General features: G+C 47.9%; 1 protein-coding gene across 3 annotated transcripts in view; it reads right to left on the bottom strand.

Moving 5' to 3' along the window:
* Positions 1-15,330, bottom strand: part of PRKD2 (protein kinase D2) — a 34,675-nt gene that overhangs the window by 14,982 nt on the left and 4,363 nt on the right. For 2 of the 3 annotated variants that reach the window (XM_060186105.1, XM_016192166.2), the window contains exons 4-11: positions 12,516-12,647; positions 9,012-9,166; positions 8,694-8,916; positions 6,862-6,939; positions 6,623-6,776; positions 4,286-4,403; positions 3,111-3,188; positions 1,657-1,915 (exon numbers count right to left, since the gene is read on the bottom strand). In XM_060186105.1, the coding sequence (XP_060042088.1) occupies positions 1,657-1,915; positions 3,111-3,188; positions 4,286-4,403; positions 6,623-6,776; positions 6,862-6,939; positions 8,694-8,916; positions 9,012-9,166; positions 12,516-12,647 (1,197 nt within the window). Of the gene's footprint in view, positions 1-1,656; positions 1,916-3,110; positions 3,189-4,285; positions 4,404-6,622; positions 6,777-6,861; positions 6,940-8,693; positions 8,917-9,011; positions 9,167-12,515; positions 12,648-13,170; positions 13,269-15,330 lie in introns of those variants that run through there. The other variant, XM_060186106.1, reaches the window with a different exon arrangement.

Here is a 15,330-nt window from a genome sequence, read left to right on the forward strand (position 1 = left end):
AGAAAGGAGCACCCCCCTATCCTGCTTGAAGCCAATGGGCTGGGCACAGGAGAGGATGTGTGAGGACTCAAGAAGTGACCTTAAGGATAATTTCGAGAATGTCTCATGCCATGTTCTTATCACCAAGGGTAGAAAGCTGAATCCATTTCACAGAGGAGGAAACTGAGGCTCTTCCTTTGAACTCACCCCCCTCCCCAGTCTCTATTGCCAACCCCATCAAAGCCAGACCCTTGTAAAGATCTGAGCTTCCTACCATTTGAACATTACTCTCCTCCTGCTCTAAACCCTGCCAGGGGTCCCCAGTGTCCTGTGGGGAAGGGGATGAAAAGGGAGGCGGTACCAAGCTCCATATCTGAAGTAAGAGGCAGGACCAGGCGCTTCGCCTCTGATTTTGGCCCTAACACTGCTGTCTATTCTTGGCACTCAAGTCTCCACACGGAGGCCTCACATCTGAGTCCTCTCCTACCCCTGGGCCTTGGCACTTGCTGTTCCCTCTGCCAGGAGAGCTCCTCCCCTCAGAATGGACATAGTTAAACCCACTTTGTCTTAGCTCAACTGTATTTCTTCCTGGGGTCCAGCCAGAGAATTCCAGCACATGTCCTCTATCCTGTGTGTTTCACTGTGATGACCGGATTACTGTCTGTCCCTCACACTGCATGAGCAGCTCCAGAAGGCGATCCCCCTTTCCTCAGCCTGAAATGATTTTCCATTCTTTTCCCCTTCTCTCACCCCTTCTGTTCCCAAGTCTCAGAACCTTGATGCCAGCTCCTCCAGGGAGTCCCTTCGGATAAGCAGACTGGATTAACAGCATCCTCTGGACTCCTGTAGTCCTTTGAGTGTCTTTGGGCTCCTGTACTTCTCTGGTTCCCTTGTCCCAGCCCTGCCAACTCTGAGCCATCACTATCTGGGGGTAGGTCTGTTTCCCTTACTGAACCTCGAGCCTCATGAGGGTTGATATTGGACTGTTTTGGCCACAGCTATGTCCCTGGCATTGTCTAGCACAGGATGGGTACAGAAGAGGAACTCGGGAGTTGGGTGGTAGCGCAGCGGGTTAAGCTCATGTGGCGCAAAGCGCAAGGACCGGCGTGAGAATCCTGGTTCAATCCCCCAGCTCACCTGCAGGGGAGCTGCTTCACAGCAGTGAAGGAGGTCTGCAAATGTCTATCTTTCTCTCCCCCTCTCTGTCTTCCCTTTCTCTCTCCGATTTCTCTCTGTCCTATCCAAGAATGATGACATCAACAACAATAATAACTACTACAATAAAAACTACAAGGGCAGCCAAAAGGGAATAAATTAATGAATTAATTAAAAAAAAAAAAAGAGGAACTCAGCAAAGACACAGATTCAAAAGTCTGAACCGGGGGGCCGGGCGGTGGCACACCTGGTTGAGCATACGAGTAACAATGCAAAAGGACCTGGGTTCAAGCCTTGTGAGTGGTGAAGCGATGTTTCAGGTGTCTCTCTCTCCCTTTGTATCAACACCTTTCCTTTTGATTTCTGGCTGTCCCTATCCAGTAAATAAAGTTAATGATAATAAAAAATACAAAAGTCTGAACCCCATTTGGAGGTGTTACCACCTGGGCTGAGACTCAGAAAGGGGAAGTTAGTATCCTCCCACCCCACCCCCATCTCCCTTCCAGCAACCTCAGGACTCACTGTGGGGAGTGTGGCCGGGGGCGCTGGGGGCATCCTGGAGGATGACAGGCATCAGGGCCTGGCGGATGGCGGTCTCCCAGCCCCGAGCAGCCTCAGCCCCCTGGCCGCTTGGCCCCCTGGGGGCTCCGCCTGGTGTCTCGCCCACGAAGTAGGTGGTGTTGGCAGTGATGATCTCAAAGCAGTGTGGGTTGGTGCCTGGCGACACAAGGCTGAAGTTCTGGGCAGGCTCCACAGTAAGGATTTCAGACAGTGGGATTTCCTGGCAGGGTCGGAAGGTAGAGCTAGTGAGCACACTGGGCTGAGTCTGCCCCCCATCTCACCCCCCGCCCCAAATCAGAAGCACAGAGAGAACCCACTATTAGTCAGGAAGAGTCTGGGATGCTGTTTTAGACAGTAGGAATCAGTCCTGGGCTAAGGAGATAGTGCAATGTGTTAGAACACAAGATGCACATGCTTGAGACCCAGAGGTCCAAGGTTCAATCCCCAGGATCACTATATGTTGGAGATGAGAAATTCTCTGGTCCTTCTCTTTCTCTCATTAAAAAATAAACAGGGCTGAGAAGATAGCATAATGGTTCTGCAAAACAACTTTCAAGCTTGAGGTTCTGAGCTCCAAGGTTCAATCCCTAGCACCACAATAAGCCAGAGCTGAATACACACACACACACACACACACACAAACTTAACTGATTAATTTTAGGAGGAGGAGCCACCCTGGGCAGTAGAAGGAATACTCTCCAGGGCACATAAGAGCTAAGAGACCAGGTTTGATTCTAAAAGCAGTGGGAGCTACTGTAAGCTTCTGATGATCTGGACTGACTTCTCTGGCTGTTATGAGGGAAAAAGACAGTGTGATCAAGGACAGAAACAGAGATCCGAGGGGACGGGGAGACAGCATAATGGTTCTGCAAAAGACTTTCATGCCTGAGGCTCCAAAGTCCTAGGTTCAGTTCCTGCCACCACTAAAAGCCAGAGCTGAGCAGTACTCTGTATATATCTCTTTCTCATTAAAAAAAGAAAGAAAGAAAGGAAGAAAGAGAGAAGTAAAGAAAGAAATGGAAGCAGGGACCCAGTGAGAAGATGCCACTGCTATCCAGGCCTGATGGAAGACCAAGCTGTATGGGAAGGGGGGATAACTAGATGGAAGTAATCCAATAAACTAACAACAAATTCATTGTGAATTATCATTACAGGGAGATCACACCTGCTGAACCTAAGCTAACTGCTTCAGGTTGATCACTGCTTTGAATTCCAGTAACAGTCCCACCGTGAGAACTAATACTCTCAGAGACCATTTACAGGTGAGAGAGGTGGGGTGCTGGGAGGTGAGGTCCCCCAGCTGCAGAGTAGCTAAGACACACATCAGCAAGCAGGGAGTGAGGAAAGGATGCAATTGGCAGGCCCTAGAGAAAGGTGGGGCAAGGAGGCGGGGAACTGGGAATGGGGAAGGCTACCTTATAGTATCTGTTGGTTGTGTTATTCTGGAAGAGGGTGATGCACTTGCAATCCAGGCGCCAGTAGTGCCGCTTTCTCTGTGGAGAGAAGGGTTGGAAAGGATGCTAGGGCTCAAATTTGCTCCCCCCAAGCCCCTTCCCCAAGTCTAGCTCCTCCCACCAGGTACCACCTGACCAATAAATACCCTGACCTAGTGATGACCACGCCCATCAGGCCCCGCCCCGCCAGCACCACGCCCCAGCACTAGTCCCTCCCCAGGCCACCAGGTCCCAAACTTTTCATTCCAGCCCTGTAACCCAGTCCTCTACTTTTAGCTCTTCTTCCATCTGGCTCTGTCCACCCCTCACTCCGGTCCCACCCCTCTATCTCACTTTCTATTCAAATTCATTCTATCCTGGGCCTGGGAGATAGTTCAGTGGTGCACACCAGAGTTTCATTCCCCACACCCCAGAGGTTACAGATTCAATCCCTGGCACCACCATGCGTGAGAGCTGAGCAGTAGCTCTGGTCTCTCTTGTTCTTAAAATTAAATAACATCTTCAAATAAACAAACAAACAATCCATAAACTACTGGACAAAATTAGGGGTTGGGGAGATAGCAAAATGACTGTGCAAAAGACTCTCAGGCCTGAGGCTCTGAGATCTCCGGTTTAAACCCCTGCACTACCATAAGCCAGAGCTGAGCAATATAATTAAAAGTTGTATCAGGAGGTGGTGTAGTGGGTAAGACATTGGACTCTCACTCATGAGGACCTGAATTCAAGCTTCAACACCACATGTACCAGTGTGATACATAGGTTCTCTCTTCTCTCTCATTAATACACAAATTATTTTAAAATATTTAATTTATTTTAATGAATGATACAGAGAGAGGGAGACTTTGGAGCCTCAGGCATGAGAGTCCTTTGCATATCACTGATACTATCTACCGCCCCCCCCCCCAACTATCTTTCATTCTAAATTTGTCCCACCTGGTCTCATCCTATTAGAGACCACCCCCACCCCACTTTACTAACGATGCTACAGCCTGGTCCAGTACCATCGGATGCCATCCTGGACCCCTATGCCCGGTCTATCTATCCCCAACTTGCCTTTAGCTCCTCCTCTTCCGCCAAGTCTGGCCTAAAACCTTTCCACAGCCAGACCTGGCCCCGCCCACCCACCGCCAACTCACCAGGGTGTCCTTGTTGCTGTAATGGACCACCCAGCCCTCACGCAGCGTGGTGCTGGATTTCCTCGTTGTATGTCTCACGGACTGTACCACCCTCATTAGGGGGATGTACCCCAGGGAGCTGAGGGTGGTGGAGAGGAAGGGGAGTGAGGTTACAAACTGAAAATAACCATAGCTGGGAGAGAGATACACAGCGGTAGTGCAAAGGATTCTACTGCGAGAGGTTCCAGGTTTGATCCCTGGCACCACCAGGGGTGTGATCTGATAAAAAAAAAAAAAAAAAAAACTTTTAATAAAATCTCCATAGTTACTGGAGCCTCAGGGGGGCATCTCTAAGAAGCTGGAGAATTGGAGGGTTTTGGTTCCACTTTTATCCCCTGTGGTTTTCAGATTTCTCATAAGGAAAGGGACTCTAGAGGGGTAGGGACCATGTACAGATGTGGGGGGTGGGAGTGAGGGGATGGGGGAGCTGACTCCTGAAGTCATGCTGCCTGACAGATTACCTATCGGCCAGTGTTATTTAAAAAAAGGGGGGCAGCCAGTAGCGCACCTGGTTGAACACTCACATTATAGTGTGCAAGGACCCAGGTTTAAGCCTCCAGTCTCTACCTGCAGGGGGAAGCTTCGCAAGCAGTGAAGCAGTGCTGCAGGTGTCTCTGTCTCTCTCCCTAGCTCCCTCTTCCCTCTCAATTTCTTTTTTTTCCCCTCTCTATCCAAAATAAATAAATAAAAGTACAAAAATCAATCAATACAAAAAAGGAGGGCAGCAGGCACTGGTGCAGCTGGTTGAGCACAACTGTACCATGTGCAAGGTTCAAGCCCCCAGTCCCCACCTGCAGGGAGGAAGCTTCATAAGCACTGAAGAAGGGCTAGAGGTGTTTTCTTTCTCCTTCTCTATCTCCTCCTTCCCTCAATTTCTCTCTGTCCTGTCCAAAAAAAAAAAAAAAAAATCATTAAGTAGGGAGAGTGCAACAAAGAGATAGCTCAGTATGGCAGAGCACAGGATTTGCATAACTGAGACCTCAAATGCCATGGGTACAATCCCCAACACCCCTGTATGCAGAGCTGAGTGGTGCTCTGGTTTCTCTCTCTAAAATCAATCAATCAATAAAAAATAAATAAAAATAAAAATGTGTGTGTGTGTTTCTGGCCATCACGGTTATTCCTTAGTGCAAGCATGATGAATCCACTGCTCCTGACAGCCATTTATTTATCTTTCATAGAGCCAGAGAGAAATTGAGAGGAAAAGGGAAGAAAGCGAGGGAGAAAGAAAGATACACCTGCAGCATCCCTTCACCATTCATAAAGCTTCCCCTCTGTAGGGAGCGACTGGGGGCTTGAACCAAGTCCTTGTGGATGGTAACATATGTGCTAACACATGTGCCACCATTCATCCCTCCATCCCTCAAAAATAAATCTTCAATTAAAAAAAAGAGGAAGGGGGCCAGGTGGTGGTGCATCTGGTTGAGCGCATGTTACAGTGTGCAAGGACCCAGGTTCGAACCCTTGGCCCCCACCTGCAGGGGGAAAGCTTCACAAGTGGTGAAGCAGTGCTGGAGGTGTCTCTCTCTCTCTCCCTCTCTGTCACGCCCTTCTCTCTCAATTTCTGACTGTCTCTATCCAGCAAACAAATAAAGATAAAAAAAATTTTAAAAAGGGAGTTGGGTGGTAGCACAGTGGGTTAAGTGCACGTGGTGCAAAGCGCAAGGACTGGCATAAGGATCCCGGTTCAAGCCCCCTGCTCCCCACCTGCAGGGGAGTCGCTTCACAGGCGGTCAAGCAGGTCTTCAGGTGTCTACCTTTCTCTTCCCCTCCTCTCTCCATTTTTCTCTGTCCTATCCAACAATGAGGACACATCAACAACAATAATAACTACAATAACAATAAAAACAACAAGGGCAACATAAAGGAAATAAATTTAAAAACATTATTAAAAAAAAAGAGGAACAGTGAGATAGTGGTGCTCTTGATTATCTCTCTTTCTCAAGTGAAACTGTCACTAATTTGGGCAGGGGTAGATAGCATAATGGTTATGCAAAAAGACTCTCGTGCCTGAGGCTCAGAAGTCTCAGGTTCAAACCCCTGCACCACTATAAACCAGAGCTGTGCAGTGCTCTGGTGTTTTTCTCTGTCTTTCTTTCTCTCAAAAGTAAAATAAATAAAATATTTAAAAAAAAAAACCTCTCACTAATTCAAATGAAATAGAGAACATTCATCTTCAAAAGGTAAATAAGGAAAGGCATGTAAGCTCAAAAGCAAAGCCTGGGTTGCTGAAAAGGACCCATCTTGATGATGTCAGCCCTGCTAGGCTGGGACCGGGAGTCCCCACGGCCTGGGTACCTCTGGGCCTTGCCTCCCTCGCCCTCCTCCTCCTCACTGGCGTGGAGGGCATTCTCCGAGTGGGAGCCTGGGATGACACCTGAATCGTCTGACTCGTCCATGAGGGAGCTCTTGTCAGCCTCACTGTAATCGGTGGCCTCCTCCATCGGCACATCTGGAGGGGCAGGGGGGCATCAGAGAAGGGACATCCACCTCGTCCTGCCCCTCCTCCCCAATTCCGGCTCACTCCTGCCCCTTACCTCCATTAAGAAGAGCCTCCCCTAAACAGTCATTGGGGACACGGGTCGCACAGCGTTTGTGACAGTTGAACTTGCAGTCTAGTGGGAGGACAGAGACTGCGTCAGGTGGGAGAGGATTGAAGGGAGGGTCTGTCAGGGTTGAACCTCAACCTCTGAATCCATCTTCAGCAGGAAACCTTCCTTTTCTTTCTTTTTTTTTTTTTTTAAACCAGAGCACTACATGGCTCTGGCTTACAGTGGTGCTAGGGATTGAACCTGGGACCTTGAACTCTCAGTCATGACAGTCTTTTCCATAATCACTATGTTATCTATTTCCCTGGCCCATGTGGCTTCCATCTTTGAGGCACATTTCCCAGCTATGGGAGGCTTGATTCAACAGGAGAATGAAATTAAGAGTCTGTGGCTCTAAGCCCCTCAGTCTTGACAGGTGTAGTGCTCTAGCAGTGTGACTACTCATGATCCTAGACTACTTCCCCTTGAGGTGATACATCTAATAAATATTCTATGATTCTAGACAGGGAACACTCAAGGGCAGGGCTTCTCAACCTTTAGTGCTATGAACACTTTGATTTCTTGTGTGTGCACGTGTGTGTGTGTGCGTGCGTGTGTGTATGTGTGTCCTGCCTTGTACATCACCTCCAACCTTTACTCACTAAAACCCAGCAGCACCATTCCATTGTGACAAAAATATTTCTGGCAGTCCAGCAGGTGGCAAAACATTGGACTTATTGCTCCTCCTTCTCTCTCTAGCCCATGAAATAAAATAAATCTTAAAATAAAAAAAGTCTGGCAGTGGCTCACCTGGTACAGCACACATATTACCATGCACAAGGGCCTGGGTTCAAGTCCTTGGTCCCCAACTGCAGGAAGCAAGCTGCAAGAGCAGTGGGGCAGTGCTGCAGGTGCCACTCTCCCTCTCTCTCTTTTTAAATTTGTTTTATCATCTTTATTTATTGGGTAGAGACAGCCAGATATCAAGCGGAATGGGAGATAAAAGAGGAAAAGATACAGAGAGAGACACCTGCAAACCTGCTTCATCACTTGTGAAACTTTCCCTCTGCAGGTGGAGACCAGGGTCCTTGTGCACTATAATCTGTGGGCTTAACCAAATGCAACACCACCTGGCTCCTTCGATTTCCCTATTTAAAAAAAAATTATTTTTTTTAAGGAAAAAAAATGCCACTGGGAATGGTGAAGTCATAGTGCAGATACTCAGCCCCCTTGATAACCTTGGTGGCAAAATAATAATAATAATAATAATAATAATATTTTTCAAAGGTAAACTATGATTCTTGTTGCTGAATTCCATACTCCAGAATTCCAGAACCTTATGTTCCTAAGCCTCTCTGAATCTCAAAGTCTCAAGTTGTATAGTTTTAGAATTTCAAGCTGTGTATCTTATGAAGCTTGACTTCCATGGTTCTAGAATTCCAAGGTCCTAATGAGGAAAGATCTAGGATTTCAGAATTTCAAAGTTCCTAGAAGACTAAGATTCAGGACTCTCCTTTTCCTCACCTTCCTCCATCTTTTTCTAAGATATATTGATTTATGAGACAGAGGAAGAGAAGGAGAAAGAGGACCAGAGCATCACTCTGGCACATGAAATACCAGGGATGGAGCTTGGGACCTCACTGTGTTTCTATAACTGTCCACTGTGCCACCTTCCAGACAGCAAGGTCCTCCCTCCTCCTCTAAGGTCCTGAGCTCCTAAGGAGCCTAATAGTGACATTTTTGGGTTCTGCAGAAGCCAGGCTAGGAGCCTGTACGTGTGAGTGTGTGTGTGCATGGTGTGCATGTTCTGACCCTGGCTGTCACCCACCCCCCCTGCTGACCTTTGCACTGTAGGCCTTGGCGGAAGAGGCCCTTGAGGAGTTTCTTGCAGGCCTGGCAGACGGTGGGCCGCGTATAGCTGTGGATAAGGAAGGTGTGTGGCACCTTGACCTTGGACAGCAGCATCTTGTCCAGCTCGATGGGGCGGCCGGTGTAGGATGAGGCAGAGGACGAGGGTGACGACGAGGGGGGCCGGCGAGGCAGGAGCTCCATGGTGCTCCGGCTCTGCCCATCAGCCAGGGGGAGAGGGACAGATACATCAGGGCTCTAACCCAGGCCTGGGCCCCGGCCCTGCCCCTGCCTGCACCCCAATCTCTCACCAGCTCCTCAGCTGTGCAGGGCAGGGACTCAGAGATGCTGAGGCGCACAGAATGGCCACTGGCAAGAGATGTGGATGACAGGCGCCGCTTGCGGGCCCCGCTGCAGTTGTTGGGGATGCTGAAGGCGCAGCGCTTGTGGTAGTTCAGCCCGCAGCCTGCAGGGGGCGACAAACGGTCAGGACCAGTCTCCACCCACCCTGGACTCCACAGCTTCCCCCATCCTTTCTTCAGCTCCTGGGCCTGGGAGGTGGGACATTCGGTAGGGTGCATGCCAGACATGCAGCAGGCCCCTGGCTGAAGTGATGCTCTGGTCTCTGTCATAATATATACATCAGTACTCGTTTTTTTTTTAAATATATATATTTAAATTAAGGGGCTTAATGCTTTACAGTGCATTCATTACATCTCCATACAACTCACCCTCCCCTTTCTTTCTTTTTTGCCTTCAAGGTTATTGCTTGGGCTCAGTGCCTGCACTATGAATCCACTGCTCCTGGAGGCCGTTTTTTTCCCCTTTTTGTTGCCCTTGTTGTTTATTGTTATTATTATTGTTGTCATTGCTGTCGTTGTTGTTGGACAGGACAGAGAGAAATCGAGAGAGGAGGTGAAGAAAGAGAAGGGGAGAGAAAGGCAGAAACCTGCAGACCTGTTTCACCCCCCACACACACAGGTAAGGAGCCGGGGGTTAGAACCAGGATGCTTGCGCTGGTCCTTGTACTTCCCATCATGTGCCATAACCCTCTGCGCTACCACCAACTCCCCCCTTTTTAAAATTTGTAAACCAGAGCACTACTCAGCTCTGGCTTATGGTGGAGCTGGGAATTGAACCTGTAATCTTAGACCCTCAGGTATGACAGTCTTTTTTTGCTTAATTCCATTATGCTATTTCTCCAGCCCTGTAGGCCTATTTTTAATTAATTATCTTTATTTATTTATTGGAGAGACAGGCAGAAATCGAGAAGGGTGAGATAGGGAGAGAAACACCTATAGCACTGTTTCACCCCTCACGAAGGCCCCACTCCCCACCTGCAGGGAGGACATTTCACGTGCGGTGAAGCAGATCTCCAGGTGTCCATCTTTCTCCCTCTCTATCTCCCCTTCCTCTCAATTTCTCTCTGTCCCATTAAGTAAAAATAAAATAGGGGAAAAAAAAAAAAAGAGGAAAAAAATGGCTGCTAAGAGCCCTGGATTCATAGTGCCAGCACTGAGCCCCAGAGTTAACCCTGGTGGCAATAAGAATAAATAGGGAGTTGGGCAGCAGGTTAAGCACACGTGGTGTGAGGCATAAGGACCGGCCTAAGGATCCCAATTCGAGCCCCCGGCTCCCCACCTACAGGGGAGTCACTTCACAGGCAGTGAAGCAGGTCTGCAGGTGTCTCTCTTTCTCTCCCCCTCTGTCTTACCCATCTCTCTCGATTTCTCTGTGTCCTATCCAACAATGACGACATCAATAACAACAGTAATAACAACTACAACAATAAAAACAAAAGCAACAAAAGGGAAAATAAATATACAAATTTTTTAAAAAGAATAAATAAATGAAATGAGATGTGCTTCCCACCTGCAGGGTGGAAGTTTTATGAGTGGTGAAACAGGTCTGTGGTCTGCAGGTGTCTTTCTCTCTATCTCCCCCTCATCTCTCAATTTCCCTTTGTCTCTATCCAAAATAAAGAAATGGGGCCTTTAAAAAAATAAAATTTGGAGGCGGCCATGTGGTAGCGCACCTGGTTGAGCGCTCCTACTACAATGCTCAAGGACCCGGGTTCAAGCCCCCAGTCCCCACCTGCAGGGGGGAAGCTTCACAAGTGGTGAAGCAAAGCTGCAGGTGTCTCTGTTTCTCCCTCTCTACTGCCCCCTTCCCTCTTGATTTCTGGCTGTCTCTATCCAATAAATAAAGATAATAAAAAAATTTTTAAATAAAAAAAATAAAATTTGGGTGGTCTGGGAGGTGGTGCCATGGATAAAGCGTTGGATTCTCAAGCATGAGGTCCCAAGTTCAATTCCCAGCAGCACATGTACCAGAGTGATATCTGGTTCTTTCTCTCTCTCCTACTATCTTCCTCATTAGTAAATAAATAAAATCTTTTAAAAATAAAATAAAATAATTGGGCTTCTAAGGAGAAAATGAAGATTAAATGAGGCCCTGGTCTGAGGCAACTGGGTTCCCTCTAGAAGAGACATCAGCAGTCACTCCCCCTCCACCCACACATTAGCAGAGTCCATAAATCAGGAAGTGTTTGTTCCCTTGGAACTGACCCTGTTGGAACCCTAATCTGGATCTTTCCCTAACTCTGAGAAAATGTCTGTTGCCACCCCATGTGTGGTATTTTGTTATGGCAACTCAAGCAGAAGGAGGTGTTAAATTGACAGGGGTGGAGCTGGATAGTCACTTTCATGAACCAATTTGGCTGACTTAACACCCTCAAACTCTAATCTGTAGGCGGGATCCACAGTCAGTTGACCTCAAGTGAGGAGCATTCTCCTAGTTAATCTGAATGGGCCCATCTCAGTCTCAACAGGTTGACAAGTTTAAACTGCAGGGCTGCTATTTCTTTTTCTTTTTCTTCTTATTTATTTTCCCTTTTATTGCTCTTGTTTTATTGTTGTAGTTATTATTGTTGTTGTTATCGTTGTTGTTGGATACGACAGGGAGAAATGGAAAGTGGAGGGGAAGACAGAGAGGGGGAGAAAAAGAGAGACACCTACAGACCTGCTTCACCGCCTGTGAAGCAACTCCCTTGAAGGTGAGGAGCTCAGGGCTCCAACCGGGATCCTTACGCCGGTCCAGTCCTTACGCTTTGCACCACATGCGCTTAGCCCGCTGCACTACCGCCCAACCCCCACAGGGCTGCTATTTCTTAGATGAAGGCATTGCCCCTGTGGTTAGCAGGTTCAGCTCTGGCCTGAGGGTTCCAGTTGGCCCTTCCTGGGGGTCACCCTAAGATTTCAGGGCTGCTGAGCCAACTCTCACAATCCTACAAGCTAATTCTCCCACCCTCCCCCCACCCCCGCCCTCATCCCTTAATATGTATCTCCTAGAGGTTGGGGAAATAGATTGACTGGTAGGTAGAGCATTGGATTTTCATGACTGAGGTTCTTGGTTTAATCTCTGGCATGTGCAAATACCTGGACTCAAGTCTCCCGGTCATCACCTGCTGAGCGTAAGCTTCACAAGCAAGGAGGTAGGTCTGCAGGTGTCTCTATTTCCCCTTTCTCTATCTCTGATAAAAAATTTTAATTGTTTCAATTAAAAAATACATATTCATATATACTTTATAAAAAAGATATATATGTATATATTACTGGCTCTGCTCTTGTGGATAAGCTATGTGGATAAGTATCAGTAGATACTAATAAGCTATGCTTACTCCTTGGGGGCCTTATGAGAAATTCCCTCATAACCACGCCCTCTGCTCAAGCCCCACCTTCCGCCACGCCCACCACCCACCCGGGAACCCTGCTGGCCACGCCCACTCAGCCCCAGGTCAAGGCCACGCCCCTCACCATCGCACTTGAGGCCCTGGCGCACCAGGCCGAACAGCATCTCCCCGCAGTGGTCGCAGAATGCCGGGGCGCGGTACGAGTGCACCGTGAGAGCGTGCGGCCGGATCTGGAAATCTTCGAAGGTGGCTGAGGCTGCAGATGGCAAGGGGAGGAGGGCCAAGTGGTTGAGCCCGGGGAAAGTGGCAGTTGTTCCAGCTCCCGTATTCCTGGGTTTCTCACATTCCTTGATGCTCAAATTTTGTTCTTTTCTTTTTTTCATTTGCAAGCGCGCGCGCGCGCGCGCGCGCGCGCGCACACACACACACACACACACACACACACACACACACACACACACACACTACTACACTGCGTACAAACCCTGGTTCTGTCGCCTGGCAAAACCCCTGTGCCGGGGGCTGGAGGATGGAGGAGGCTGGGCTTGAACCAGGGTTGTGCACATAGCAAAGCAGCACACTATCCAAGTTAGCTATTTTTTTTTTTTGGCCATCAGGGTATGTATGGCTGGGGCTCCATGGCTGCATGATTCCACCACTCTTCCAGGACTATTACTACTTTTATTTATTTATTTTTAAATAGAGACCAAGAGAAGGAGAGACAATATAGTACCACTCCCTCCATCTCTTGTAAGGTTTCCCAGTGCAGGGGCTCCTACCATGTAGTGGACAGGGGCTTGAACATGGTCCCTCCAGCAAGATAAAGTGTGCACTCTACCAGGTGAGCTATCTCCCAGCAGGTGGCCATAGCTTAGATGCCAAATGTAACTGTAAAAGAGACACCTACATGAACAAAACTGGCTTTAGGGATGAAACCAAAATGATATAAAGATATATATAGGGAGTCAAGCGGTAGTGCAATAGGCTAAGCACACATGGCACAAAGCACAAGGACCAGCATAAGGATCCTGGTTTGAGCCCCTGGCTCCCCACCTGCAGGGGAGTCGCTTCACAGGCGATGAAGCAGGTCTGCAGGTGTCTATCTTTCTCTCTCCCTCTCTGTCTTCCCCTCCACTCTCCACTTCTCTCTGTCCTATTTAACAAAGACGACATCAATAACAACAATAACTACAACAACGATAAAAACAAGGGTAACAAAAGGGAAAATAAATTTTTTACAAAAGATATAAATATTCCTAATTTTCTGTGTCTCTGTCAGAAAAGAAAGGAAGGGGCCTGGCAGTGGTACACTCAGTTGAGCACAGATATTACCATGTGCAAAGACCAAGGTCCAAGTCCCCAGCGTCCCCACCCACAGAGGGGAAGCTTCACAAGCCTTGAAACAGTACTGCTGGTCTCTCCGTTCTCTCTCTCAAATTCTCTTTATCCTATCAAATTAAATAAAGTTAAAAAAATCTTTTAAAAAGAAGAAAGAAAAGAAAGAGGCTGCTGGGAGTATTGGAGTTGACATGTAGGCCCTGAGTCTCAGTGATAATCCTGGTGACAAAAAAGAAGAAGAAGGGGGGAGTCGGGCGGTAGCGCAGTGGGTTAAGCGCAGGTGGCGCAAAGCGCAAGGACCGGCGTTAAGGATCCGGGTTCCAGCCCCCGGCTCCCCACCTGCAGGGGAGTCACTTCACAGGCGGTGAAGCAGGTCTGTAGGTGTCTATCTTTCTCTCCCCCCTCTGTCTTCCCCTCCTCTCTCCATTTCTCTCTGTTCTATCCAATAACAACCACATCAATAACAACAACAATAATAACTACAACAACAATAAAAAAAGACAACAAGAGCAACAAAAGGGAAAATAAATAAATAAATAAAATTTTAAAAAATCTTTAAAAAAAAAAGAAGAAGAAGAAGAAGAAAAAGAACTACTACATGGGACATGATATGGTAACAGAGGAAGGTCTGGAGCTGTGCTGTCTTTCCTCTATTTGAACGAACAAGTGGTTCAGAAAGGCTGTTGGGCTATAGTGGAGGAAGGTATCTATTGGTGGGAGTGGTGTGCAGATAGCCGGTACGGGTGCTAAGACACTGCACCCAGGGCCAGTGAAACAGCTCACTTGCATAGTGTGCTGCTGCTCTGCCGTGTGTACAGCCCATGTTTGAGTCCTGCCTCCATCACATTAAACCGCTATGGTCTATTTCACTCTCTCTGCCTTGCTTTTGCTTCTTCACTGTCTCTCTCTAGAAAGGAAAGAAAGAAAGGTAGGTAGAAAGGAGAGGCTGGGTGGTGGCGCACATGTTACAGTGCACAAGGACCCGGGTTTGAGCCCCAAGTCTCCACCTGCAGAGGGAAAGCTTTGCAAGTGGTGAAGCAGTGCTGCAGGTGTCTCTCTGTCTCTCTCCTTCCTATCTCTCTCTACCCTCTAGATTTCTGGCTGTCTCTATATAATAAATAAAGGTGAGAGAGAGAGAAAGAAGGTAAACTGTGCACGCAGCTTGGGAGGTGGGTGCAGTGGGTGAAATGTTGGACCCTTAAGCATGAGTTCAATCCCCAGCATCCCTTGTGTCAGGGTAATGCTCTGATCCTCTCCCCTCCATGTCAATAAACGTCTAAAGAAACTGTACACATGTGACAACAACTGTCTTGTAAATCATTATTCCCTGCCCCCATGAATTGATAAGGGAAAAAAAAAAAAACGGCCCAGAGCAGTAAAATCACACACACACCCACACACACCAGTTCAGTGGCAGGAGGGTAGTACAATGGTAGAGCTCTGGACATGCAGGCATGAGGTCCCAAGTTTGGTCCCCCTCCAATATGCTTGCCAGAGTGATCTCTACCCAATCTCTTTTTTTTTCCTAGCTCTCATGAATTAAGTAAAATTAATATTTTAAAATTATATGCATGAAGCTGGTTCTGCATGTCTGAGGCTCT

The sequence above is a fragment of the Erinaceus europaeus genome, chromosome 2, assembly GCF_950295315.1.
Source record: "Erinaceus europaeus chromosome 2, mEriEur2.1, whole genome shotgun sequence".
Taxonomy (NCBI): Eukaryota; Metazoa; Chordata; class Mammalia; order Eulipotyphla; family Erinaceidae; genus Erinaceus; species Erinaceus europaeus.